Consider the following 26203-nt stretch of genomic DNA (forward strand, 5'->3'; position numbering starts at 1 on the left):
CAATCATGTCATCTGCAAACAGGGACAATTTGACTTTCTCTTTTCCTAATTGAATACCCTTTATTTCTTTCTCCTGCCTGATTGTCCTGGCCAGAACTTCCAACACTATGTTGAATAGGAGTGGTGAGAGAGGGCATCCCTGTCTTGTGCCAGTTTTCAAAGGGAATGCTTCCAGTTTTTGCCCATTCAGTATGATATTGGCTGTGGGTTTGTCATAGATAGCTCTTATTATTTTGAGATATGTCCCATCGATACCTAATTTATTCAGAGGTTTTAGCAAGAAGGTTGTTGAATTTTGTCAAAGGCCTTTTCTGCATCTATTGAGGTAGTCATTGGTTTTTGTCTTTGGTTCTGTTTATATGTTGGATTATGTTTAATGATTTGCGTATATTGAACCAGCCTTGCATCCCAGGGATGAAGCCCACTTGATCATGGTGGATAAGCTTTTGGACGTGCTGCTGGATTCAGTTTGCCAGTATTTTATTGAGGATTTTTGCATTGATGTTCATCAGGGATATTGGACTAAGATTCTCTTTTTTTTGTTGTGTCTCTGCCAGGCTTTGGTATCAGGATGATGCTGGCCTCATAAAATGAGTTAGTGAGGATTCCCTCTTTTTCTATTTATTGGAATAGTTTCAGAAGGAATGGTACCAGTTCCTACTTGTACCTCTGGTAGAATTTGGCTGTGAATCGTCTGGTCCTGGACTTTTTTTGGTTGCTAAGCTATTAATTATTGCCTCAATTTCAGAGCCTGTTATTGGTCTATTCAGGGATTCAACTTCTTCCTGGTTTAGTCTCGGGAGGGTGTATGTGTCGAGGAATTTATCCATTTCTTCTAGATTTTCTAGTTTATTTGTGTAGAGGTGTTTATAATATTCTCTGATGGTAGTTTGTATTTCTGTGGGATCGGTGGTGAGATCCCCTTTATCATTTTTTATTGCGTCTATTTGATTCTTCTCTCTTTTCCTATTAGTCTTGCTAGCAGTCTATCCATTTTGTTGATCTTTTCAAAAAACCAGCTCCTGGATTCGTTCATTTTTTGAAGGGTTTTTTGTGTCTCTATCTCTTTCAGTTCTGCTCTGATCTTAGTTATTTCTTGCCTTCTGCTAGCTTTTGAATGTGTTTGCCCTGCTTCTCTAGTTCTTTTAATTGCGATGTCAGGGTGTCAATTTTAAATCTTTCCTGCTTTCTCTTGTGGGCATTTAGTGCTATAAATTTCCCTCTACACACTGCTTTAAATGTGTCCCAGAGATTCTGGTATGTTGTGTCTTTGTTCTCGTTGGTTTCAAAGAACATCTTCATTTCTGCCTTCATTTCATTATGTACCCAGGAGTCATTCAGGAGCAGGTTGTTGTTCAGTTTCCATGTAGCTGAGCAGTTTTGAATGAGTTTCTTAATCCTGAGTTCTAGTTTGATTGCTCTGTGGCCTAAGAGAAAGTTTGTTATAATTTCTGTTCTTTTACATTTGCTGAGGAGTGCTTTACTTCCAACTATGTGGTCAATTTTGGAATAAGTGCAATGTGTTGCTGAGAAGAATGTATATTCTGTTGATTTGGGGTGGAGAGTTCTGTAGATATCTATTAGGTCTCCTTGGTGCAGAGCTGAATTCAGTTCCTGGAAATCATTGTTAACTTTCTGTCTCATTGATCTGTCTAATGTTGACAGTGGGGTGTTAAAGTCTCCCATTATTATTGTGTGGGAGTCTAAGTCTCTTTGTAGGTCTCTAAGGACTTGCTTTATGAATCTGGGTGCTCCTGTATTGGGTGCATATATATTTAGGATAGGAGAATTGATCCCTTTACCATTATGTAATGGCCATCTTTGTCTCTTTTGATCTTTGTTGGTTTAAAGTCTGTTTTATCAGAGACTAGGATTGCAACCCCTGCCTTTTTTTGTTTTCCATTTACTTGGTAGATCTTACTCCATCCCTTTATTTTGAGCCTATGTGTGTCTCTGCATGTGACATGGGTTTCCTAAATACAGCACACTGATGGGTCTTGTCTCTTTGTCCAATTTGGCAGTCTATGTCTTTTAATTGGAGCATTTAGCCCATTTACATTTAAGGTTAATATTGTTATGTGTGAATTTGATCCTGTCATTATGATGTTAGCTGGTTATTTTGCTCGTTAGTTGATGCAGTTTCTTCCTAGCATCGATGGTCTTTACAATCTGGCATGTTTTTGCCACGGCTGGTGCTGGTTGTTCCTTTCCATGTTTAGTGCTTCCTTCAGGAGCTCTTTTAGGGCAGGCCTGGTGGTGACAAAATCTCTCAGCATTTGCTTGTCTGTAAAGGATTTTATTTCTCCTTCACTTATGAAACTTAGTTTGGCTGAATATGAAATTCTGGGTTGAAAATTCTTTTCTTTAAGAATGTTGAATATTGGCCCCCACTCTCTTCTGGCTTGTAGAGTTTCTGCCGAGAGATCCGCTGTTAGTCTGATGGGCTTCCCTTTGAGGGTAACCCGACCTTTTTCTCTGGCTGCCCTTAACATTTTTTCCTTCATTTCAACTTTGGTGAATCTGACAGTTACGTGTCTCGTCCACTCCAGACCCTGTTTTCCTGGGTATCAGCAGCAGAGGCTGCAGAACAGTGAATATTGCTGAACAGCAAATGTTGCTGCCTGATCATTCCTCTGGAAGTTTCATCTCAGAGGGATACCTGGCCGTGTGAGGTGTCAGTCTGTCCCTACTGGGGTTTGCCTCCCAGTTAGGCTACTTGGGGTCAGGGACCCACTTGAGGAGGCTGTCTGTCCATTCTCAGATCTCAAACTCTATGCTGGGAGAACCACTATTCTCTTCAAAGCTGTCAGACAGGGACATTGAAGTCTGCAGAGGTTTCTGCTGCCTTTTGTTCAGCTAGGCCCTGCCTCCCGAGGTGGAGTCTACAGAGGCAGGCAGGCCTCCTTGACCTTCGGTGGGCTCCACCCAGTTCGAGCTTCCCGGCTACTTTGTTTACCTACTCAAGCCTCAGCAATGGTGGGTGCCCTTCCCCCAGCCTTGCTGCTGCCTTGCAGTTCCATCTCAGACTGCTGTGCTGGCAATGAGCGAGGCTCCGTGGGTGTGGGACCCTCCAAGCCAGGCACAGGATATAATCTCCTGGTATGCCCTTTGCTAAGACCATTGGAAAAGTGCAGTATTAGGGTGGAAGTGTCCCGATTTTCCAGGTGCCATCTGACACAGCTTTGCTTGGCTAGGAAAGGGAATTTGCTGACCTCTTGCGCTTCCCGGATGAGGCGATGCCTCGCCCTGCTTCAGCTCATGCTCAGTGCACTGCACCTACTGTCCTGCACCCACTGTCCAACAAGCCCCAGTGAGATGAACCCAGTACCTCAGTTGGAAATGCAGAAATCACCCATCTTCTGCGTCGCTCATGCTGGGATCTGTAGACTGGAGCTCCTTCTATTTGGCCATCTTGGATCCACCCCTAAATATACATTTTAATTTAACTTTTTATCGTTTCATTAAGACAGCATCCTCAAACTGGAATTAGTGGTTCAATGGGCAAAACAGCTTTATAGCCTGTTGGTTCCTTGTCTGTCTTAATAGCATAACACCTTTTAAAAGCTTTCTAAATTCATTATCTCTACTCCCTAACCCCTTTCTTACTCAAAACCCAGTCCAGGCAGATTTTTATCCCTATCCTTGTATCAGAATTACTTTGTTAAGGTCACAATGGGTTTCATAGCCTCAAATCCAATGATCCATTACCATGTTTTATCTTACTGAATTTCTCAGAATAATTTGACAGTTTGGTTATTCTCTCCTTGAAACATTATCTTTGCTTGAATTTGGGGATTCCACACTTTCCTGGTTTGCTTTCAACCTCACAAGCCACTCCTCCTCAGCCTCCTTTTCTAGCTCACCTTCCTCTTGCTGACCTCTAGATACTGTGTTTTCTCAGGACTCAGTCCTCAAACATATATGCCGTCTACATGCACTCTCTAAGTGATTTCATCCAGGAATATGGCTTTAATTACCACCCATACATTGATGACTCCCAGGTTTATACCTCCATCCAACCCCTCTCTGTTGAAAGCCAGGCTCATATATACTATAATCTATATAACATCTATGCCAGATGTCTGTCTGGCATCTAAAATCTAAGATATCCACAACATGCCTTATTCCCTCCCTTACGCTCATCCCTCACTCTTCCCCATCTCAAGAAAACAGTGATGTAATTCACCCACTCGCTATAGCCAAAAATACTGGAATCTTCTTTAATTCTTCTCTTTCCCCCATACTCCACATTGTCAACAAACTGGCCACATAAGATGTATTTTCTGTCAGAAAAAAAAGCCTGACTTCATTTTTTAATTCGAATAAGAATGTTACATGATGGGTTCCAGTGACAACCCAGTCATTTCGTAATTCTAATTCTAAAGTAGGTAGATGAATATGGTAAGGAACCTTGCATTGAGGCTGTCGCCAGTTGAAATATATTCCTGTTTTGCAATATTTCTTGCTTAGCTTTTAAGGGCTCTCCCTCAGATTCCAGAAGCTAATAAATTGTCTCTTTATTTGGCAGCTTGGGAATTTTTTTTTAGCACCCTGGACCAATGCACCATTCCGGATGGTTGAGATGTATACTTTTTCTTTAAGGGGTAGGAGGTAAGGGTGATGTTGGAAAGAGAAATGGGAAAGAAGCAGCAGCTTAACATTTGGACCCTGAAGCATGTTCTAGAGCAGGCTGGTTTTAAGAAAGTCCTCATTTGCCTCAAGGTACATGACCCCAGTTTAATGACTATAGGCCTAAATGGGACAGAATCACAATCACATTTGTCACCAGCAGACTCATATCTAGGAGGCATACAAGTTGTTCCTGTTAGAACAGTGACTTACTGGAAAGTCATTTCCCACCACTGATTTGAGTCACTGTTATTATCATACATGAATTTCCATATACAATTAGGCCATATTACAGATTTGCTATTCCATTTAACTAACCTGTCTGCCTACCCTTAATTTTCACTTAAGAATTTTCTTTCTCTTTCTTTTCACTTCTGTGCAATAGAAAATGTGCTCTTTTCTTCTACATTTTCTTCTGTTTTTTTTTTGTTTTGGCATAAGAATGACAGGAATTTTTTAAATGTTTATATTGTAGCCAATCTTTTGCTAGTGGTCTTTGTTCTCCTTTAGGTTTTCTGATGTACAGTCGTTTTATCTACTTACATGTAGATGATGTTTTATCTCTTCCTTTCCAATTCTTATGCTTCTTATTGTTTCTCTGGGCTGACTGCATTAGCAAGTAGCTTCAACACAATCTTAGATAGCAGTAGTGGTAATGAACATCTTTTTCCTTCACCTACTTTAATAGGAAAGCCTCTAGCACTTTCCCATAAGTTGGTGCTGGTTTGGGATTATGGCGTGTGCAAGTTTTATGTGATATGTTAAAGAATTAGTTATTAGTTTTTATTTTTCAATGTTTTAACATGAATCTGTGTTGTATTTTGTCAAATTCCTTTTCTGCATCAATAAAGATAATCACATGATTTTTCTTCTTGGCTCTTGTATCAGTTATTAAGCTACTAACTCTTACCTACAATTGCTTAGCTCCTATACCTCGCTTCTAGAGTAGTAACTGCTGATGTCAATCATGCACTGGCCCCTAGAGCTAGTTGACTTTTTAGGTGTGTTTTTCTTCTCTCTCCAACTGGATAATTAGCATATTCTATTTTGTACATTTTATTAAATGTCTCCACAGGGTTAAGTGAATTTGTTGAGGTAGTGACACTCAACATTTATTGTTTACCTGCCACAACCCCTGTCCATCATTGCTCAGTAAAATTGTTAATCATCTATAGCTAGATATATACCTGCTGGTACCTACCTAGAATGTTGAAATCACATACCTGAGACAAGAGAGAAGAAAAATTCCAAGGAGAACTCTCATGTAAATGCTACTTCCTCCAAGCAACTAAAACAGCTCCTCTATTCTTTCTAGGAAAAAAAATCCCTTCTTTGAGGTCATTCCTGGTAAGTATCCTCATCAATAGAAAAAAAATTTTACAAAGAGAACTAAAGTTTTGCTAGCATTTCTGTGGTTTCAGACTTAATGTGATGTGGGGATGCTCTGATTGGGAAAAAGAAAGATCATAAGGTTTCTAGGGAAGTGTACCAGTTTACAAATAGCCAGATTCTCCAGTGACCACCTCATGTGTCTATTGTTTTTTTCTCAAGCAGAAATGTGAAAACAGGAGAAGGTAGAGTCCAGTCTTACCCAAACCCTGCATGTCCAGGAGAAAGCTAACTCTAGTCTAAGCTACAAAAAAAGAAAAAAAAAAGTCTCCTTGTTTTACATAATTTCATACACAAAAAAGAATGGAAGAGTAATATCCACAATTAACATCAAAGATCCTCTTATTCTTCATAGACTCAGTGTAGAGGCTCAGACACTTATGTCATGACCACAGAAAGAAATGAAGGAAGAAAAGAATGAGGATAGATTTGCTAGGGCCAGGGCTTTACCCAAGAAATATAGCTGAGAAAATGTGGGAGGGTAATAGGTAGGCACCTATGCTCCACAGGATGAGAACTGGATGCAAAGAACAGATGAGAGCTTTCTTCCCTATTCTCTCCTCATCTTGAGTCCCTAGTCATTGCTGCAAGTACAGGAAACCATAAAACAGAGTTTCAGAAAACTAATATGTAAAACATGAGAAATTACCAGTGTGCAGAGGTGCCCAGAGCTAAATATAAAGCACTTGGATATTTGCAAAAGCACTAGCATGCTCAGAGTTAGCCAGTTACTAGACTGCTTTCTCACACCTGAAAACATCCTAAAAGAAAGGATACTACATTTTCCTCCTTTGTCTTTTTAACGAGAATTTGGAAAAGGTCTAACTCTTTTAACTTATTTAAAGCTGCTGAGATTGAGACATACAATACAGCTCTGGTAGAAAAATAATCAATTAAGGGAAATAATCAGATCTTCTCTCAACCTATTCCTACCCCCCTCAAAATGTACTACAGTGCCATAGAGGCAAAGAACCTGCATATTTCTTTAAAGGTGAGGGGAGTGAGGAAGTTTCAGGTGTAAAGGATTTTCAGACAGTCATAACTGGAGAAACTTTCCTTTTAACACTGTTTGCTTTCTTTCTTTTTTGTTTGCTCCTCACCTCTCTGTATGTTCTGTCTACCTTTCATTTCAACATAATGAGTTACTTTATATTAAGGGGGAAATGAAAAAACAATTTTTTTGAGTTCAGACCACCTGGGGGCAGTGCTTCCTTTGACAGAGGCACTGCCAGAAACTAGAACAAGGGGAAGGGAACAGCAGGAGGAGGGCATTCAATGATGTGTGTGATGTAACAGTGAGGTTTTGATTGTCCGTAAAAACAGAATGAAGATTCCCCAAAGGCTACCCAACCAACAGAACCAGAAGACTCTAGAACAGTGAACTAGGCCCAGTGAACACGGCCAAATCTAGGTCTCCAAACTGAATCCACAGAGGCTCCAGGAAAAGGAAAGAATGGAAACTCCACTGAGCACTCTGCTGCTGCTCCTCTGTGTGCAGCTGACCTGTGAATCAGGGGAGTCATGAGGAGGGGAGGAATCAAGTAGGGGCAGCCAGGGCATTGAAATTTAGAAAGATCCCGGGGACAATCTTGGGTCTAGTCTCAGGAATGTAAAACAAATAATGAAACTGATGAACAAACACATTATATCTATGAAAATGTTTCATTCCTCCTAAGCAGGGTCAAATGGACAACTGCCGGTGGAACAGAATGCTCCTTCCCTGAAAGTCAAGGAAGGTGACAGCGTCACACTGAACTGCAGTTACAGAGACAGCCCTTCAGATTTCTTCAGTGGTTCAGGCAGGATCCTGAGGAAGGCCTCATTTCCCTGATACAAATGCTATCAACTGTGAGAGAGAAGATCAGTGGAAGATTCACAGCCAGGCTTAAAAAAGGAGACCAGCACATTTCCCTGCACATACAGGATTCCCAGCTCCATGACTCAACCACATTCTTCTGTGCAGCAAGCACACAGTGCCCACAGTCACCTGCACCCGGTACCTAAAGCTTGCTGAGGGGCCTGGGCACACCTCCTTTTATAAGGGCCCTGGGGCACTGACAGAGTTATAACTCTGCTGCATACAAAGGGAAATATGAGGGACTGTTTTATAACATAATATCAAACATTTCATTTGAAGACCATGTGAGGAAGGATAGTGTTTTCAAATACCACCTAAAGTACTTTGTTTCTCAGTGTGAGGCCCTTCCTTTGTGAAAACTAGCCCAAAAACTAGAGGCTAAATATCAAAAAGGAGAGAGCACTAAAGAACAAAGAAAGAACAGGGTAAAATTCTTGTCTTTGAGCTTCTTTGTAGACTTTTACAAAGATATAGAAAATACAAAATCTTGAAAGCCATGACCATCAAATTCAGTAGTGAAAGAAAAAATATTTTGACATGCCAAAAAGATTGGCTTAGAAGATCAAGTACCAAAATCTGAGGGAAAATTGTACAAAGCATTTAAAGGAAAAGAGAACACAACATGGTAGAAAAGCTGTCTTCTCCTTAAAAGGGATAAAATGCCAACCAGCTAGCTAGAAAGGAAGTCAATGATGTGAGGAGAGGTCATAAACAGTGAGTCCAGCATCCTGCTCTTTTCTAGGGTCAGAGCTCTGAGCAGGTAGGGTGGGAGGAGGGTGAGTCACATTTAGCAATGACTCTGAACTGAAGGAACAGTGAATTTTGGCAAAAACTGTTTTGATCATTGTGTCTTATATCAATACTCACAAGAAAACGCCCATTACAGAGGAAGCATTAAACAACCATGTGGACAAGACGGTCGGTCCAAAGCATGTCAGCCAGCCAGAGAATGTCTGTGCTTGTCAATTTCTTGAACAATAGACCCACGAATAGATTAGCTGAGGTGACAGATTGAGTTTCTTTATAAGCCCAGAAGCATGGGTTTTCTCCCACCAAGACAGATTTAGCTACTTCTGCTGCTGTCACAGGACTTTTCCTTAGTTCAAAGACAGGGTTCTTTTCCCATGGGCACGAAAATTCAGGCTCGCAAACAATTTGAATGGTGAGTAAGACACGGTTTTATTGGGTGAAGAGGAAGAAAAGGGGGAAACAGGGACTCTTACAAGGCCAGAGTCCCTGCTAGAGCACTTCCCACCCCGCAGTTCGAATCCCAGGTTCCACACAGGAAGAGGAGGAGCCTGGCTCCTCCCCACTGCAAAGGACGCCAACTTCTGCGGCTCCACCCCAGTGCACAGGCTGCTTGGAATTTCTCTAGGGACCCCCTCCCACCTGGCTGTCTCACTACCAAATGTCCACCCTGTCAGCAGTAAATACAACACTGAGCCTTCGATGTGGAATCATCCTTCAAAGGAACCAGCCACACACTAGTTGGCAAGTTGATTACATTGGACCACTTCCACCCTGGAGGTATCAGGAATTTTTTTTCTTCTTAATACATATTCTGGGTGTGAATCTGCGGTCTCCTCCAAAGTGCCACACATAGTTGCATGAACTGATGGCTCAGAGTGTCTCATTGATCATTCTGATCATCAAAGGATTTCACATCCCTTGCATCAACAGACCCACTTTATATCAAGGGCGTGTGACAGTAGTCATGTCATATAGCATATAGCTTCATCATACAGCATTAGCCATGAACCACTAGCCTGATAGAACTTTGGAATGACCACTTAAGGGCCCAGCTAAAGCACCAGCTTAGGGACAGCACCCTGAGGGGCTGAAAAGCTATTCTTTGAGATAGTGTTGTGTCCCTGTTACATAAAATACATGGACCTGGGTAGCAAGGGATGGAAGTAGGACTATCACCCCATCAACCACCACTTTCAGTAACCCACTTTTGTGCTTCCTGTTCTTATAACTATAGGTTCTGCTGGACTAGGGATTCTGGTTCCCTTTGAGGGGGAAAAGGGAGGATGCTGCTTCTACGAGGGAAATAGGATTTTACCAAACCCAAGATAACATATACTACCTCATAATTTGGGGATCTTCATGCCAGTCCTGGAGGCCAAGAAAGGAGTTACTACTGTCATGGACAAGTTGATCCTGATTATCATGAAGCTAAACCCCATGGCGGAACTGGGGATATATGTCTACAACTCAGGGAATTCACTGGGATGACTTTTAGCACTTTCATGTCAGTGATTATTGTAAATAGGCAACTGTAGCAACTACAGCCTGACAAGAGCAGACTAACCAGGGGCTTATACCCCTTGGTCATGAAGGTCTAGGTTACCTCCCTGGAAAAGAAATCTAGAGCAGTAGAAAAAAATGCTAGCCGAAGGTGGGGAGAATCAAGAATAAGTAGTATAGAAGGTAGATGGAGGAGATAATAAATATGAGTTGCAGTCATGCAACTAACTATAGCAAACGTAACTTGTCCCAGTAACCCTCTTGTTGTCAAAACAACAAAGAAAACAAAAACTGGTGATCTACATGGATTTAACACACAGCACAAGTGGATCTGAGCAAGGCAAGGAGTGAACTGTATAGATACTGTTGGTTCCCTACCCATATCTCCTAGGCAGTCACGCCAACATGCTGGACACCACTCGCTGAAAATCCCAGCAACCCTGAAGATGACTTTGACTTTCTGGCCATGAATGTGGAGGCTGTGGAGGACAAGCCAGAAATGCAAAAGAGTTAATGCCCCAAAAGCAGTTCTTAATCAGTGATAGACAGGGAGTTTAGGCATGATTACTCCAGTTTCTTCATGACTCATTTGGCATAGCTCCAAAGAGTATGCTATGCTGTCTCTTAGAGTTATTGTGACAGGTAGTTAGACAGGCATGAATGGGGCACAAGAGAGCTCTCCCCTCCACCCACCAGGAGTCATCAGGTGATTGTTCGGCAGTTATCACATTACCTCTCTAAAAATGATCATTGGCAGCAAATTATCACTGGCAACTTCCCCAACAGATAAAGACACTTAAGATTGGTAATCAGCTTCCAATAAAATCTCAGGAATTGGGTGAGTGAACCCAGCATGCACATTAAGAGACAAAACAGCAGAGTATGACCTTCTGTGGGCACTCCACCAGAAAAAGGAAGAAAGCCTCAGATGGGCATGAGTACAACTTCCTAAACACACTGCTCATGCCCATGTCCCAAGCAGGAAGGAGGGCACTGCACATGCAGGCAGCCCATCCTAAGAGAAGAATCATGGGAAAGGGGCACAAGATGCTGGAGGTAGGTCAGCGTATAAAATCTTAGGATTAAGGTTAAAGGCTGCACTTGTCCTTCCAGTTGTCCGCTTGGGTCTCTTCCAAGTGTACTTTCCTTTCTCTCCTGCTCTAAAGCTCTTTAATAAAATTCCACTCCTGTTCTGAAACTCGCCTTGGTCTTTCATTCTGCCTTATTTCCCTCAGTCAAATTCTTTCTGCTAAAGAGACAAGAATTGAGGTTGCTGCAGACCCATATGGATTCACCACCAGTAACTCAGAACCTTCTACCCCTAACATTATCCAGCTGCAGAAAGCTGCAATTGCCCATCATGGTAACTGCCTTGATGGCACATTCTGTATTGGCTTCCTTCCTTCCCTGATTTACCTCTTACCCATGTTTTGCCAACAAAAAAGAGTTAAACTCTGTAAAATAGTTAAAGAGGTTGATTCTGAGCCAAATATGAGTGACCATGGCCCATGACACAGCCCTCAGGAGGTTCCGAGAACATGTGCCCAAGGTGGTCGCAGTGCAGCTTGGCTTATACATTTTAGGGAGGCATGGGACTTCAATCAAATACATTTAAAAAATACATTGGTTTGATCCAGGAAGGTGGAACAACTCAAAGCAAGGGGCAAGGGGGTCAGTGGGAGTGAGGAGCTTCCAGTTTATAAGTAGATTTATTATTTTTCTGGTTGACAATTGGTTGAGTTTATCTAAAGACCTGGAATTAATAGGAAATGTCTGTATTGTGATAAGAGGTTATGAAGACCAGAGTTTGATCAGGCAGATGAAGCTTCCAAGTAGCAGGTTTCAGAGAGAATGGATTGTAAATGCTTCTTATCAGACTTAAGGTCTGTGTTGATGTTAATGCCACAGAGGTATGATGAAGCATGTCTGACCCCCACTTCCCATTCTGGCCTGAAACAATCTCTCAAGTTGAATTTTAAGAGAGCCCTGGCCAAGAAGGAAGTCCACTCAGATGGTTGCGGGGGGCTGGGGGGCCTTAGAATTTTATTTTTGATCTACAGTTTCCTAGAATCACCTACAATAAACTATTTACCCACAAATTATTGTGTCGAAGCTGACTTTTAGGGATCCAAAACCAAGATACTGGAATTCAAATCATGAGACAAGGGTGAAGATTGAAGAATCTAGAAGAAATGTTGGTGCCCCTTCTCTTATTGCTACCAAGCTGAGCTTTGCGGCACAAGGGATTTTAGCAGCCTCATTCAGGACGGGCCCCAGTGCTTACAAACTCCTTAAGCATCTCTCTGAGTGGGGACACTCAGCCACCTACCTCTGTGACAGAGAACTCATGCTCCTCACACAGCACCCAATACATAACAGGGCCCCCATTCATATGCCCAGTTTGGGGACCCCAACTCAGGAATTACATAAGGATCCCTGATGCTCCCTCTGGAAATGCAAAATTCTAAAGAATCAGAGTAAGGTATTTAAAAAGAGATTTTTTCACAATATTTTTTCAAAATGGAATGAAAATGATAAGAACAATTCTTGATATAAATATAAATTAAGCTGAGGCAATTTAGTGCTGATGAGAACTTCTGCAATAGTTATTTCAGAGCTTCTTGATATAGCATAAACAAGGTGGTTTTGTTTATTTGTTTGTTTGTGTTTGTTTTTTGAGATGGAGTTTCACTCTTGTCGCCCAGGCTGGAGTGTGGTGGCACAATCTCAGCTCACTGCAACCTTTGCCTCTCGGGTTCAAGCGATTCTCTGGCCTCAGCCTCCTAAGTAGCTGGGATTACAGGCATGTACTACCATGCCCAGCTAATTTTTGTATTTTTAATAGAGATGGAGTTTTACCATGTTGCCCAGGATGGTCTCGAACTCCTGACCTCAAGTGATCTGCCCACCTCGGCCTCCCAAAGTGCTGGGATTACAGGTGTGAGCCACCATGCCTGGCCAACAAGATTATTTTTTTAATCCATGTAAAATGTGAACACAATTACACACTACATATTCTGCTTTTACTTATCTCTGAATTTAGTCGATGCTCTTTTCAGCCACAAGCATATATCTTTTTTCTCATTCTTTATTTTGAGACATTATAAAAATGTAAAAAAAATTGAATATAAATAGGCATATTCTTATCACTCAAAATTAAGTGTCCTTATTTCATAAGATTTGCTTTGTAATTTTTTTTAATAAGAAGAAAAATAAAATCACAGTTTGCCATTTGTTATGAATGGAGTCAGAGGCTTCTGCTCACCATTCTGGATCACGCTCTCCTCTCCAAGGTTAGGTCGTATTAAAAACAAACTTGCCAGCTCCATTTTCTCTTTATTTTTCTTCTAGGCTAACTAAAAGCACTCCAGAAATATTTTTTATTTTCATTTGAAATTATAACCAGAGGCCTATTTTCTGAGAGACCAAAAAGTATTCAGAAATATTTCCCTCCTTGAAACCTAGTCACCCACCCACCTATCATAGCATTTCCTGCCCTGAAGGAGAATTCTCACCAAGCACAGAGGAGAACCCAGATCAGAGCAGGAGACTTTTCACTCTGCAGGGGAGCGCTGTCAGCATGACACCTGTTAGCTTGCTGTGGGCAGTCGTGGTCTCCACCTGTCTTGGTAAGGAAGATGTGGGTCTTTCTTTATAAAGGCATCTAATGGGGCTGTGAAGCAGGAGGGATTAACAGAACAGCAACTGCATTGCCTCTTAGAGCCCAGCTACCTGGAGGCAGAAATATGCTGCCTGAGGCTAGAATCACAAAGAAAGGTGTGTGGGAATGGGGAATGGGAATCAGCTTGTGAGTCTGTTTCTCACTCACACGTGATATCCCAGTGAAGTCCTTTCTCTCCTATTTCCCACAGAATCCGGCATGGCCCAGACAGTCACTCAGTCTCAACCAGAGATGTCTGTGCAGGAGGCAGAGACCGTGACCCTGAGCTGCACATATGACACCAGTGAGAGTAATTATTATTTGTTCTGGTACAAGCAGCCTCCCAGCAGGCAGATGATTCTCGTTATTCGCCAAGAAGCTTATAAGCAACAGAATGCAACAGAGAATCGTTTCTCTGTGAACTTCCAGAAAGCAGCCAAATCCTTCAGTCTCAAGATCTGACTCACAGCTGGGGGACACTGCGATGTATTTCTGTGCTTTCATGAAGCACACAATGAGATGAGCAGCAGGGAGAGGTTTACAGAAACGTCAGACCTCAGCATCTGTGCAAAGGTCACAGGGTGAGAGGGAAGTGGTGGGGTAATAGGTATAGAAAATCATTGACTTCTCTTGGAAATAAAAGCTTCTCCTATTTCTTCTCCTATAAGAAACTCAGAGAGATGGCTGTCTGCAAGCTTCAATCCTTAAAGTAACATAAAGATAATGACATGTGCAGTGCATTCCAGTTTTACAAGGTGCCTTCACTAAGGTACTTATTACAGGTCAGATTTCCTAAGCATTTTCTCTGTCCAGAAAATTTTTATAATTTGCCTGGGCATTCTTACCTCCAGGAATTTTAAACCTTTTCCATTTGTTAATTGTTGCTTGTCCTTTTATCTGTCCATCTGGTCCAAAACTGCATCTCCTCCGAATAAGGTACCCATTTTAGAACACAACAGGTGTGACAACGGTGGCATAACCACGAAGGGGACTTGCTGGGCCCACCAGACTTAAGAGATGACCTAGGTCCACTGCAGTAGAACCTAGAAGAATGATGAAAAGGCTTTAAAATGCTCCGCTGAAGGGCCAGCTCGTAGGCGACACCTCAGTGGTTGGAATGCTATGCTTCAGAAAATGATAATATTCGTTAAACCACTGGCTGATACACGGTGTCGTGGCAAAAGTTTAGAAACCAAGAAATAGACATAGAATAGAGTCTTCTCATATCACTCCCTATAACTCATTTTCAGAATTCGTGTTTCCCTTTCCCACAACCCTAGGTTCTGCTAGATTAGAGGTCCTAGTTCCCAAAGAAGGATGCTCCCTTCGGGGATTCAGTAACCTGCAGCTATGGCTGCCACTTTTAGGTCACTCTGAACTCTCTGTGCCAATAGCCCAGCAGGCAAAGAGAGGTAAGACCAGAAGGGGTAATTGACCCTGACTGTCATGAAGCACCAGGTTGTTGTGACACAAGGAGGGTGAGGAGGAATGTGGCTATAATGTAAGTATTTCACATTGGTGTCTCCTGATGTTTCCGTGCCCAATACAAACAGCAAGCGGCAGTTCTTGTAGCAGCAAGGCCTGAAAAGGGCAACGTGACCAAGAACTGAGACTCTTCAGCAATGAAGTTTTCAAGAACAGAAGCTCATGTCATGCAACCTTCCTGTATTAAGGGCGTTGAAGAAATTGCAGTCAGAGGCAACCTGGAAGACACAGTGACACAGTGGAAATAATATAGGGCAAGCATGCATCTGAGTAGTGCAAAGAAAGGACTGTAACTGATATATGTGCCTTGTTGCCCCATCCGAATGTCTGTCTGATTTTAGCTAGAGTTGTAGTAGACAATCACACTCACGTCATGCTGGTAACATCCAGCATTAAGCACACTCTGTGTTTTGTTATGTTTTGTTTTGTTTTGTTTTGTTTTGTTGCTTTCTATCCCAAAGTCTTCTCTAATGTCTCAGGAGATCCCTTAGTTTAAGGGCAAGCACAGCCTGAAATTATAGGGAAACTACCACCCCTGTTGGCAAACACCAACCAATGGGGAAAAAGAGCCAGGGAATAAACGCACTAGCTTTGCGTCCCTTAAATAGACAATTCTGAGCGGCAACCTGTGTGTTTCTTGGGAGATCCTACCAGAACCGAGTCCCACTTGAGTCAGTTATTGCTCCACCCACTTTCTTCTTTTATAACTTATTTTTATAGATCAAGGGAGTACAAGTGCCACTTTTGATACATGGATATATTGTGTAGTGGTGAAGTATGGGTTTTCAGTGTAACCATCACCTGAATAGTGTACATTGTACTCATTAGGTACTTTTCATTCCTCATTCTCCTCCCACACTCCCACCTTTTCAAGTCTCAATGTCTGTTATCTTTGTCCATGTCTATGCATTATTTAGCTCCCATTTATAAGTAAGAAATGTAGTATTTGAATTTCTGTTTCTGAGTTACTTCACTTAAGATAATGGCCTCCAGTTCCATCCGTGTTGCTATAAAAGACATGAGTTTATTCTTTTTATGGCTGAGTAGTATTCCATGGTGTGTGTGTGTGACATTTTCTTTATTTAATCATCCATCCATTGATGAACACTTAGGTTGATTCCATATCTTTTCTATTGTGAATAGTGCTGTGATAAACATAACAGTGAAGTTATATTTTTGATATAATAATTTCTTTTGGGGGGCGTAGATACCCAGTAGTGAGATGCTGGGTTGAAGAGTAGTTCTATTTTTAGTTCTTTGAGAAATCCCTATACTGTTTTCCACACAGGTTGTACTGATTTACATTCCCACCAACAGTGTATAAGTGTTACCAAACATCTGTTGTTTTCTGACTTCTTATTAATAGCCATTCTAACTGATGTGAGACGGTATCTCATTGTGCTTTTAATTTGCATTTATCTGATGATTAGCCATGTTGAGCATTTTCTCATGTTTGCTGACCATTTGTACGTCTTCTTTGAGAAATGTCTGTTCATGTCCTTTGCACACTTTTCAATGGGCTTGTTTCTTGCTTGTTGAGTTGTGTGAGTTCCTTGTAGATTCTGGATATTAGTCCTTTGTTGGATGCATGGTTTGCAAATATTTTCTCTCATTCTGTAGGTTGTCTCTTTACTCTCTTGATTATATATTTTGTGGTACAGAAGCTATTTAGTTTAATTAAGTCCCATTAGTCTATTTTTTGTTTCGTTGCATTTGTTTTAAGATCTCAGTCATAAATTCTTTGCCTAAGCTAAGATCCAGAAGAGTTTTTCCCAGGTTTTCTTACAGAATTTTTATAGTTTCAGGTTTTATATTTAAGTCTTTAATCCATCTTGACTTTATAGTAAGAGAAATGGATCCAGTTTCATTCTTCTGTGTATGGCTAATTTTCCCAGCACTATTTATTGAATAGGGTGTCCTTTCCCCAGTGTATGTCTTTGTCTACTTTGTCAAAGATCAGTTAGTTGTAGGTATGTGGCTTTATTTCTGGGTTCCATATTCTGTTCCATTGATCTGTGTGTCTATTTTTCATACAAGTACCATGCTATATTGATACTATAGCCTTGTAGTATCATTTGAAGTCAGGTGATATGATGCATCAAGATTTTTCTTTTTGCTTAGGATTGCTTTGGCATTCAGACTCTTTTTTTGTTTCATATTGATTTTAGCATTTTTTCCTAATTCTGTGAAAAATAATATTGGTATTTTGATAGGAATTGCATTGAATCCACATATTGCTTTGGGCAATATGGTCATTTTAATAATATTGCTTTTTCCAGTTTATAAGCATGAGATGTTTTTTCATTTATTTGGGTCATCCACAATTTCTTTCATCAGTGTTTTGTAGTTTTCCTACTAGAGATCTTTTACTTTTTTGTTTAAGTGTATTTCTAGGTATTATTTTGTGGCTATTATAAATGGGATTATTTATTTTGTGGCTATTATAAATTTAGTTTGTAGCTTGGTTGTTACTGATGTATAGAAATATTACTTATTCTGTACATTGATTTTGTATCTTGAAACTTTACTAAATTCACTTATCAAACCTGGGAGTCTTTTGGAGGAGCCTTGAGGGTTTTCCAGGTAAAAGACATATCATCAGCAAACAGATAGTTGGACTTTTTCTTTTCCAGTTTGGATGCCTTTTATTTCTTTCTCTTACCAATTGCTCTGGCTAGGACTTCCAGCACTATTTTGAATAAAAGTGGTGAGAGTGGGTATCCTGCTTTACCCATATTCTCACTCCTGCTTCCTGAGATCACTTCCTAAATAAACTACCTGCACCCAAGGTAGTTTCAGGCTCTGTCTTGGGGGGAAATCAAACTAATACAGGGAATCTTTGGAAATCCAAAGATTCTTTGAAAATTTAACAAAGAAAGAACAGAGGAGAGTTCAAGGTGAACCTTACTGGGCTGAGCTAATAAAGGTAAGTGAGTACTTGAGTGAGAAATTGTAAAAAAAAAAAGATGATGAGGCAGATCGCATTTACTAAACTCCAATCTCTGCAGTTATGTGATTACGTCTTTTCAGTGTTCAAAAACTTTACTTTCCAAGTTTAAGCTCTTTCAACTGTCTCTCATTTCCCCTTCCCAAATCTTCTGACCCTTTACTATTTAAACTTCATTCCTAGTTATTCCCAAAATACGTCTCTCTTCTAGTCAGTTTATTCCCCTTACTGGCTCATAAGGACTTAAAGCTCATTGCTGGCTCTAGTATTTCTCTACTGGTTGCTCCACCCACCCAAATTTCCCTTTTGTGTATATTTCAGACTGCTTAAACCATATTAATCTTATAATGACCACCAGAAATCTCTCTTCCCTCTAAGATTTCTTCTCTAATAATCAAAGAATCCTTTAATTCCTTCTCTTCCAAATGTCATACAGTACCAACTGTGGACCAAACAATCCGACCCTTGCTGACATACCTTCCTAAGACATTTGCTGTTGTTTCAAGGTACTCATCTTTCCTCCCCAAATACATTATATTCTCTATGTAGATAGAGTTTGCCTTGTACCCTTCACAATTCCTCACTGCTCTTAGCACAGTACTAAGCACATAATAAGTGCTGATAAGGCACAAATATACTTAAGGTCTAAATTATAATCATGCTATATTTCTGAAAGAATATGAAGGAAAAGAAACAGGTTTCTCTGAGGAGGTAAGATGTGATAGAAGGTGGAATTTAAGAAAGCAGTGATAAAGGAAAGGACAGATACATTTCAAACATCCAAGTCTTTTGATTTAGTGGGAACATAAATCTGAAACTGGTAAAAAGATTACTTTTAGAATACATTTCTTACTAAACCAAGTTCTTGCCATACAGAAAATCCTAGAAACTGCCTCTGTAATTATCTCTTTGATCTGAAGAGGGCACTGTTTGCTCCTGTTGATAGCAGTTACTTACAAAAAAACCGATCTCATTTTGAAGAATCTGCTATTCCTAATACGTACAAAATAACTAGAACAAATCCTATGTTATCCGTAGAGTCTAGGTCAGATTTCCACATTCTGGAATCAAATTTTCCACCAATTAAAAAGGTCAAACCATGGAGGAGCTTTTAGGAACTGTATTTGTGATCTGGTGGCTTTGGCCTGGGTGAGAGCTGAGTGAATTCATGTCATCAGGAACACAGAGGACTCAGAAGGTTCTGAGAACTAGTCTCTATGTTTTACAGAAGGGATTCAAAGAATAAATAAAACATTTAATTTACTCTTTATTTAATTTACCCTTAATTCATCTTTTTAAAGAAAATTTGCTATCAAATGAAGGAAGATGAATGCTCTTCCTGACCATCTGTCCAGAGAGACAGAACCAATCTCTGTTCTCCACAGAGACAGAACCAATAGGATGAATATATAGATATATGAGAGGGGATTTATTAGAAGAATTGGCTCATGCAATTATGGAGGCTGTGGAGTCCCATGACAGACTGTCTGCAAGCTGGAGAACCTGGGATGCTGGTAGTAGTGTGACTAGTCCAAATCCAAAAGCCTGAGAACCCAGGGGGCCACTGGCATAAATCCTACAGTCCATAGGCCAGAGATCCCAGAGTTCTTGTGTCTAAGGGCAAGAGAAAAAGAGTGTATCCCAGCTCCAGGCAAGAGAAAGACCAAGTTGCTTTTCCTAGGTTTCTGTTCTATCCAGGCCTCTAGCAGATTGGATGCCCACACTGAAGATGGATCTTCCCCAGGTATTCCACTAAGACTCACAAGCCAATGTCCTCTAGAAACACCCTCACAAACACACCCAAAAATAATGCTTTACCAGTTCTCTAGGTATTCCTTAATTCCGTCAAGTTGACGCCTAAAATTAACTATCACACCATCCATGAAGGAAAGATGTTTTGTCATCTACTATAATTATTTGAACAATGTTTCAGATCCATGGGACAGAATGAAAAAGATCTAGAATAAATCTGATGTCTTTGTTTCTGTTCTTGTTAACTAGGGTTTTGTAGTGCAGGGGAAGATAAGCAGTCTCCTTCAGTGCTAGTACCAGCTCCACCTCTCCCTGAACCGCAAGACCACCCAGTCGAGGGACTTAGCCATCTATGTCTGTGCTGCAGGGAACCTACATGCCCCTGAAAACACCTAAATGCACCACCCCCTCCACCCTGCATTGGGACCTCCACTCAGGGGTTAGTAAACCATCTTCATCACCTCCTCTGACCAAAAGAATATTGTAAATGAATGTAACAAATCAGAGAAAATCTTTTCTAAAAGACTTTTAGAAAGCTTTTTGTTCACTGTATTATCAGATAAGGAATTCAGAGTCATGAGAACCCTGATCATGAGCTGTCTGAGGTGATTAGGACCAGGGACCCTGAGTGTTCTTTCATCAAGACCCACTCATCTAAGAGGGGCTGTCTCAATGATTGGAGCGGCTTCTCCCACTTGTGCCATTAATTGCTGATATGCCTCAGTTTTTGCATCTGTAAAAATTCTCCCATGAGAACCTGAGAGTAGGCGTGTGATACTCACATATTTTTCTCCTACTTTTTACTTTTTATAGTCTAACTAGCTAACTCCAGTAAGAAATCCCATGATGGTAGTTGCCAGATAGGGTTGATATCCCAAGGGAGCACAGTAGAATTTCTCAGACTGCCCAGAAGGGGTTCTGCTTCCACAAAAAGGCAGCCGTCTGCCCACCCCACCCGTATTTGCCCACTTGCAAGTTCTTTTATATACATCGCTTTATTTGGTCTTCAATGTTCAATAATTTGATTAACTGTGGAAGTTGGAACTGATTGAATGATAAATACAAGATTCTGATTGCATAGGTCCCAGAGGATCACAAAAATGATCTAAAGTGGCAAGATCTATCTATGGCCACACCACCCCAAATGTGCCCAATCTCATCTAAAATGGCAAGATCCATTCAGCATTGCAGCACTGGAATCCCCAGTCAGCATTGCAATTGCAGGCCCAGTGAGCCCAGGCAAGAGGCGGAAAACATTTACTCTTGAGACCCTAATTAGTGAACTCATAGCTGCAGCTGGCCTGAGACTGGGAGAGAAGACAGCCCAATCATCTGGAGCTTCCTGTACAGACTAGAGAGTGGTGGCACACGCCTGTAGTCCCAGCTACTTGGAAAGCTGTGGTGGGAGCATCAGTTGAGCCCAGGAGGTTGAGGCTGCATAATTGCGCCACTGCACTCCAACCTGGGTGACAGAGTGAGACCCTGTCTCAAAAGAAAAAAAAAGAGAGGAGAAGGGGGTAAATTGTAAAATAATAGCATATTTACCAATTTCCTGTGAATTTGTCCAGAAAATAGTAGGTAGTGCAGAAATTTAACACCACGCAAACAAGAAAACTAGACCACCTATGGAAGAAACTCAACATGCTGTACTTTGAGAAGTCCTCTGGAGTTAAGAACAGCTGTGGCAAAATGCCCACTGTTAGCACCATTTCCAAGTGGAAATAATAAATGGGAAGGGAGAGTTAAGACCACCACTCCCTATACGGCAAGTCAGCTTTTAATTTAGTCTTTTATTCTCCTTCTTGTTTTACAGGGGGAAAAGTTTACATAAAGCTGAACTATACAGAAGCCTTATCTAAGATTGGATGACACAAATTAAATAGGGAGAGAAAATTAATGCAAATGAAACTAGTAGTTCTCTGTATTGTGAGTTTTCATTTTTGCTCTGTTGCCTCTTCTATAAAATGCAGACTAATTCCTGACCTTTCCTCCCTCAAAGAAGAATGTGTGCATGAGGAAAAAATCAGATGCCAATGAAAAGCTGTCAGATGTGCAACACAGAATGTTCCCAAATGAATTTTATGTTAATTGTTCTGAGTCTTCTTTCACAAAGCCATTAACAGAAGCTCACAAAAGCCCTTGCCACCAGTATTGTAGAGCTCCTTGACACAGCCAAAATCAGGTATTCTTTTTTTAAAAAAGAAAGTCTTCAGCAAATTACAGTATAATTAGATATCAAAATTCTGGTTTCAATTTTCTCTAGACTATCTGAATGTTATTGTTGTTGTCATTATTTTTCATCATTTCTCAAAGTATTAAAATACAATTTGGTCAAACAATAATATAACCAATACCTGTGTTATCATAACCCAGAGATAATTTTCTGATATTGGCTTCAAGACAGAGGAGGGAAAGAAAAAAAGGAAAGAAGGAAGGAAGAAAAAAAAAAAGGAAAAAAGAGGAGTAAGGGGAAGGGAAAGAGAAGGAAAGACAGGAAGGAAAGAGAGAGAAAGAGAGAGAGGAAAGACAATAAAAGCTTATAGAGAAAACTGAAGTCACAGCATTAGCTTTGCCTGTCTTTTCCCCACCCATCTCATTCTCCTATCCAAATTATGTCTTTAAAAAACAATGTATCAGTTCCCTTTCCTCTTCATGTTTATTCCCAAATAAATTACAGTTCCAACAACATCTTTTTTCGTTAAATATTATGGTCCAAGTTTTATTCTCTGAAGCAAAAGACAAAAAGTATCAAAGAGCTTTCCCTAAGGGAGACATCATAAACAGCCCACCTGACATCCCATTTCCTGTTCTGAAGCAGCTATGGCACCAGTGCAGCTGATACTCAAGGTTCAGATCAGAAGAGGAGGCTTCTCACCCTGCAGCAGGGACCTGTGAGCATGGCATGCCCTGGCTTCCTGTGGGCACTTGTGATCTCCACCTGTCTTGGTAAGGAAGGCGCATGTATTCACCTTAACTAGTATTCAATAGAACAGAGAAGTGGGAAGAAAGATTAATAGTGCAAGAATCTAATCTCTTCACTAGGCCCAGCTATTAGGGGCAAGAAAGCTGATGGATTTTGTCAGAGGTTTGGATCAAGAGGAAGAAAGGTGGGTGGCAATGGGAACAGGCTTGTGAGTCTGTTTCTCTCTCTCACATGGTATCCCAGTGAAGTCCTTTCTCTCCTCTTTCCCACAGAATTCAGCATGGCTCAGACAGTCACTCAGTCTCAACCAGAGATGTCTGTGCAGGAGGCAGAGACCGTGACCCTGAGCTGCACATATGACACCAGTGAGAGTGATTATTATTTATTCTGGTACAAGCAGCCTCCCAGCAGGCAGATGATTCTCGTTATTCGCCAAGAAGCTTATAAGCAACAGAATGCAACAGAGAATCGTTTCTCTGTGAACTTCCAGAAAGCAGCCAAATCCTTCAGTCTCAAGATCTCAGACTCACAGCTGGGGGATGCCGCGATGTATTTCTGTGCTTATAGGAGCGCACAGTGAGACAAGCAACAGGGAGAGGCTTACAGAAACCTCAGACCTCAGCATCTGTGCAAAGGTCAGGGGGAAGGGTTCAGGGTTATAGGAACATAAAGAGGAAATAATTGTCTTCCCTAAAGAAAAAAAAAATGTATCTGACTATAGGAAACACAGAGGGGATGTCTATAAGCTGTAATTTTTGAAACTAATAAAATAATGAATCCACACATGCCTTATAGATTTTCAAAGTACCTGCACATGTTAATCCATTAAACCTGCATAAGCCTGTGTGTTACATAGGTCAGATCAGATATTCTAAGCATCACTGCTATCCAGAGAATCTTAGAGCTTGACCTAAACCTATATTCTTTTAGAATTATATATTTTTGCTTTATTATTTTAATTACTATCTATCTGTACATCCCATGATCATATCAAAGTCAATATATCCAAAACTGAATTTCTTACCATCTCCACAAACCTTTATTTTTTCTTCATTTTTTTCTCCTCAGCCTTGCTCAAGATTCAGGAACACAATAAAAGTTTGCTATTGCTGGGTTTCCAGTTTGGGGAATTTCTTCACCTCGACTTTCCAGCCTGGGCTATCAGATTTTTATGCATACCTTATTACATTCTGATTATAAAATGGTGCAAAAAAACACTACATCATGTCAGTCTCACTGTTTCCCCTCTATCCGTCATTCTTTCTGACTTTAACCTGGCTTAATCCTGTATTTCTTAACGTTCTTTAAGGCATCATTTGTCTTGACATAAGAAAGTAAGGAAAGAAAGCAAACGACTGTCAAGTAGGATTTCATGTACTGCTAGTACTCACCAGCAAATGCTAAAAAAAAAAAAAAAAAAAAGAGGAAGTTAACTTCTGGTAATGCTATAATTGCTTCTGGTAAGGCAACCTAGCAGTTGGTGACAATTTTGATAAACCTGGTCCAACAGGGAGACCAAGCAGCTGCCATGGTCCAAGTCTCCACCCCTATGTCTTCTTAGAATTGGGAGCTGCCTGGACCGTGAGAGGATTCTCCCTTATGCTAAGGGAAAAATTAAAATAAATGAAAAAATAATGCCAACATTTCTTTTTATGCCCACAATTCCCCCAATACATCTCCTTCACTATTAAGCCCCTCGTGGAGCATTTTATTCCATCTGCTCACTGTGGGTGGCGAGAGGGAGTTTGGAATGACAAACAGCCGAAATAATTAAGTCCAATAAGCAGGCTCCAGAGCTTAGGCTGGGGGTCTGTTTGGAATCAGTGGTGAGAGTGACTGGATGTGGAAGAGGGTAAGGGGAGGCCAAGACCAAACTGCGGAATCATAATTCAGATTGCCGAGTCATTTCCCAAACACAGCAGCTTCAGTAACGCCACACCCTAGCCCAGCTTAGCACCCAGGCTTCTGCTTGTCTGAAAAAGTGGGGTAGGCACCAATCAAAATGAAAACCTTTCTCTCACACAAGGAAGACACCTTCAGGCTATTCAGGTTTTGCCCTCCCTTTTACCCCTGAGGCCCATGAGTCACCCAGACTTAGATTCAGGCTAGTTACCAAGTTTCATATCTAAGCTCACTTCTTTCCATCCTTGCTTCTAGTGCTTTCACGCAGCTCCTCTCATTTGAATTAATACATAATCATTAATCTACTCTCTCTACCTTCGATTGTGTCCTCCTTTAATATGGTTTAGCTGTGTCCCCACTCAAATCTCAACTTGAATTGTATCTCCCAGAATTCCCACATGTTGTGGGAGGGAACCAGGGGGAGGTAATGGAAACATGGGGGCTGGTCTTTCCCATGCTATTCTCGTGACAGTGAATTAAGTCTCACAAGATCTGATAGGTTTATCGTGGGTTTCTGCTTTTGCTTCTTCCTCATTTTTCTCTTGCCGCCGCCATGTAAGAAATGCCTTTCACCTCCCACCATGATTCTGAGGCCTCCCCAGCCATGTGTAACTCTAAGTCCAATTAAACCTCTTTTTCTTCCCAGTCTCAGGTATGTCTTTATTGGCAGGGTGAAAACAGACTAAAATACACCCTTCAAACATTGCTTCACATAGCTGTCCCAGTGAGCATCCTGTAATAAAAATCAGATCATGTACACACACCTCTGCCTCAATAAAGCCTCATTTCCCACAGAAAGGCCCAGTGATTATTTAGAATATAAGTCCATCAAAGCGGAGGCCACCACTGTATCTCCAGCACTTACCATGCCTGACAGGGTAAATGGTCAGGGTCATCTACTGATGGATTAATTAGTCTGTCCCCTGCTTAGCAACTCAGCCTCATTTGTTGCCATATTCCCATCCCCCCAAACTGTACACGCCCATCCGCTCGGCAAATGAAATTGTTTCCTGCATCTATGCCCTTGCCAGCATTGTCCCCTCAGCATGGAATGCCCATCCCCAATTAACCACTTGCCTATTATTTGAAAGGTTCGCAAGCCTCCCCTCTTCTCTGAATCCTTGTCCTGACCCTTTTGCACTGGTAGAACTGATCACTTTCTCCTTTATCTCCTAACTGAAACCCTAAGCATATTTCTAACGTGGCAAATCCAACACCTTATGGTGTTTACAGGTATTTTTCACTGTCTCCCCACTAAAATGCAAACTGTTAGTTACCAAGGACACAGTTTTACCCATTTCAATAGCAACTGTGCCTCCAACAATCTTTAATTCACAGAAATGATTTTTAAGTTTTTTGAATGAAGGTAATTAATTGATGGGCATTTTCTCATTAAACATTATAGAG

General features: G+C 41.0%; 2 gene segments (V, D, J or C); both read left to right on the forward strand.

Annotated features, from left to right (window-relative positions):
- The window catches only part of LOC100994878 (T cell receptor alpha chain constant-like), a 349562-nt gene that overhangs the window by 55280 nt on the left and 268079 nt on the right, over positions 1–26203 (forward strand).
- LOC100968178 (T cell receptor alpha variable 38-1-like) lies at positions 13707–14294 on the forward strand. The segment is given in 2 exon segments: positions 13707–13755; positions 13999–14294. Coding segments are annotated over 2 exon segments (300 nt in total).

This window comes from Pan paniscus, chromosome 15 (genome assembly GCF_029289425.2).
Source record: "Pan paniscus chromosome 15, NHGRI_mPanPan1-v2.0_pri, whole genome shotgun sequence".
NCBI lineage: Eukaryota > Metazoa > Chordata > Mammalia > Primates > Hominidae > Pan > Pan paniscus.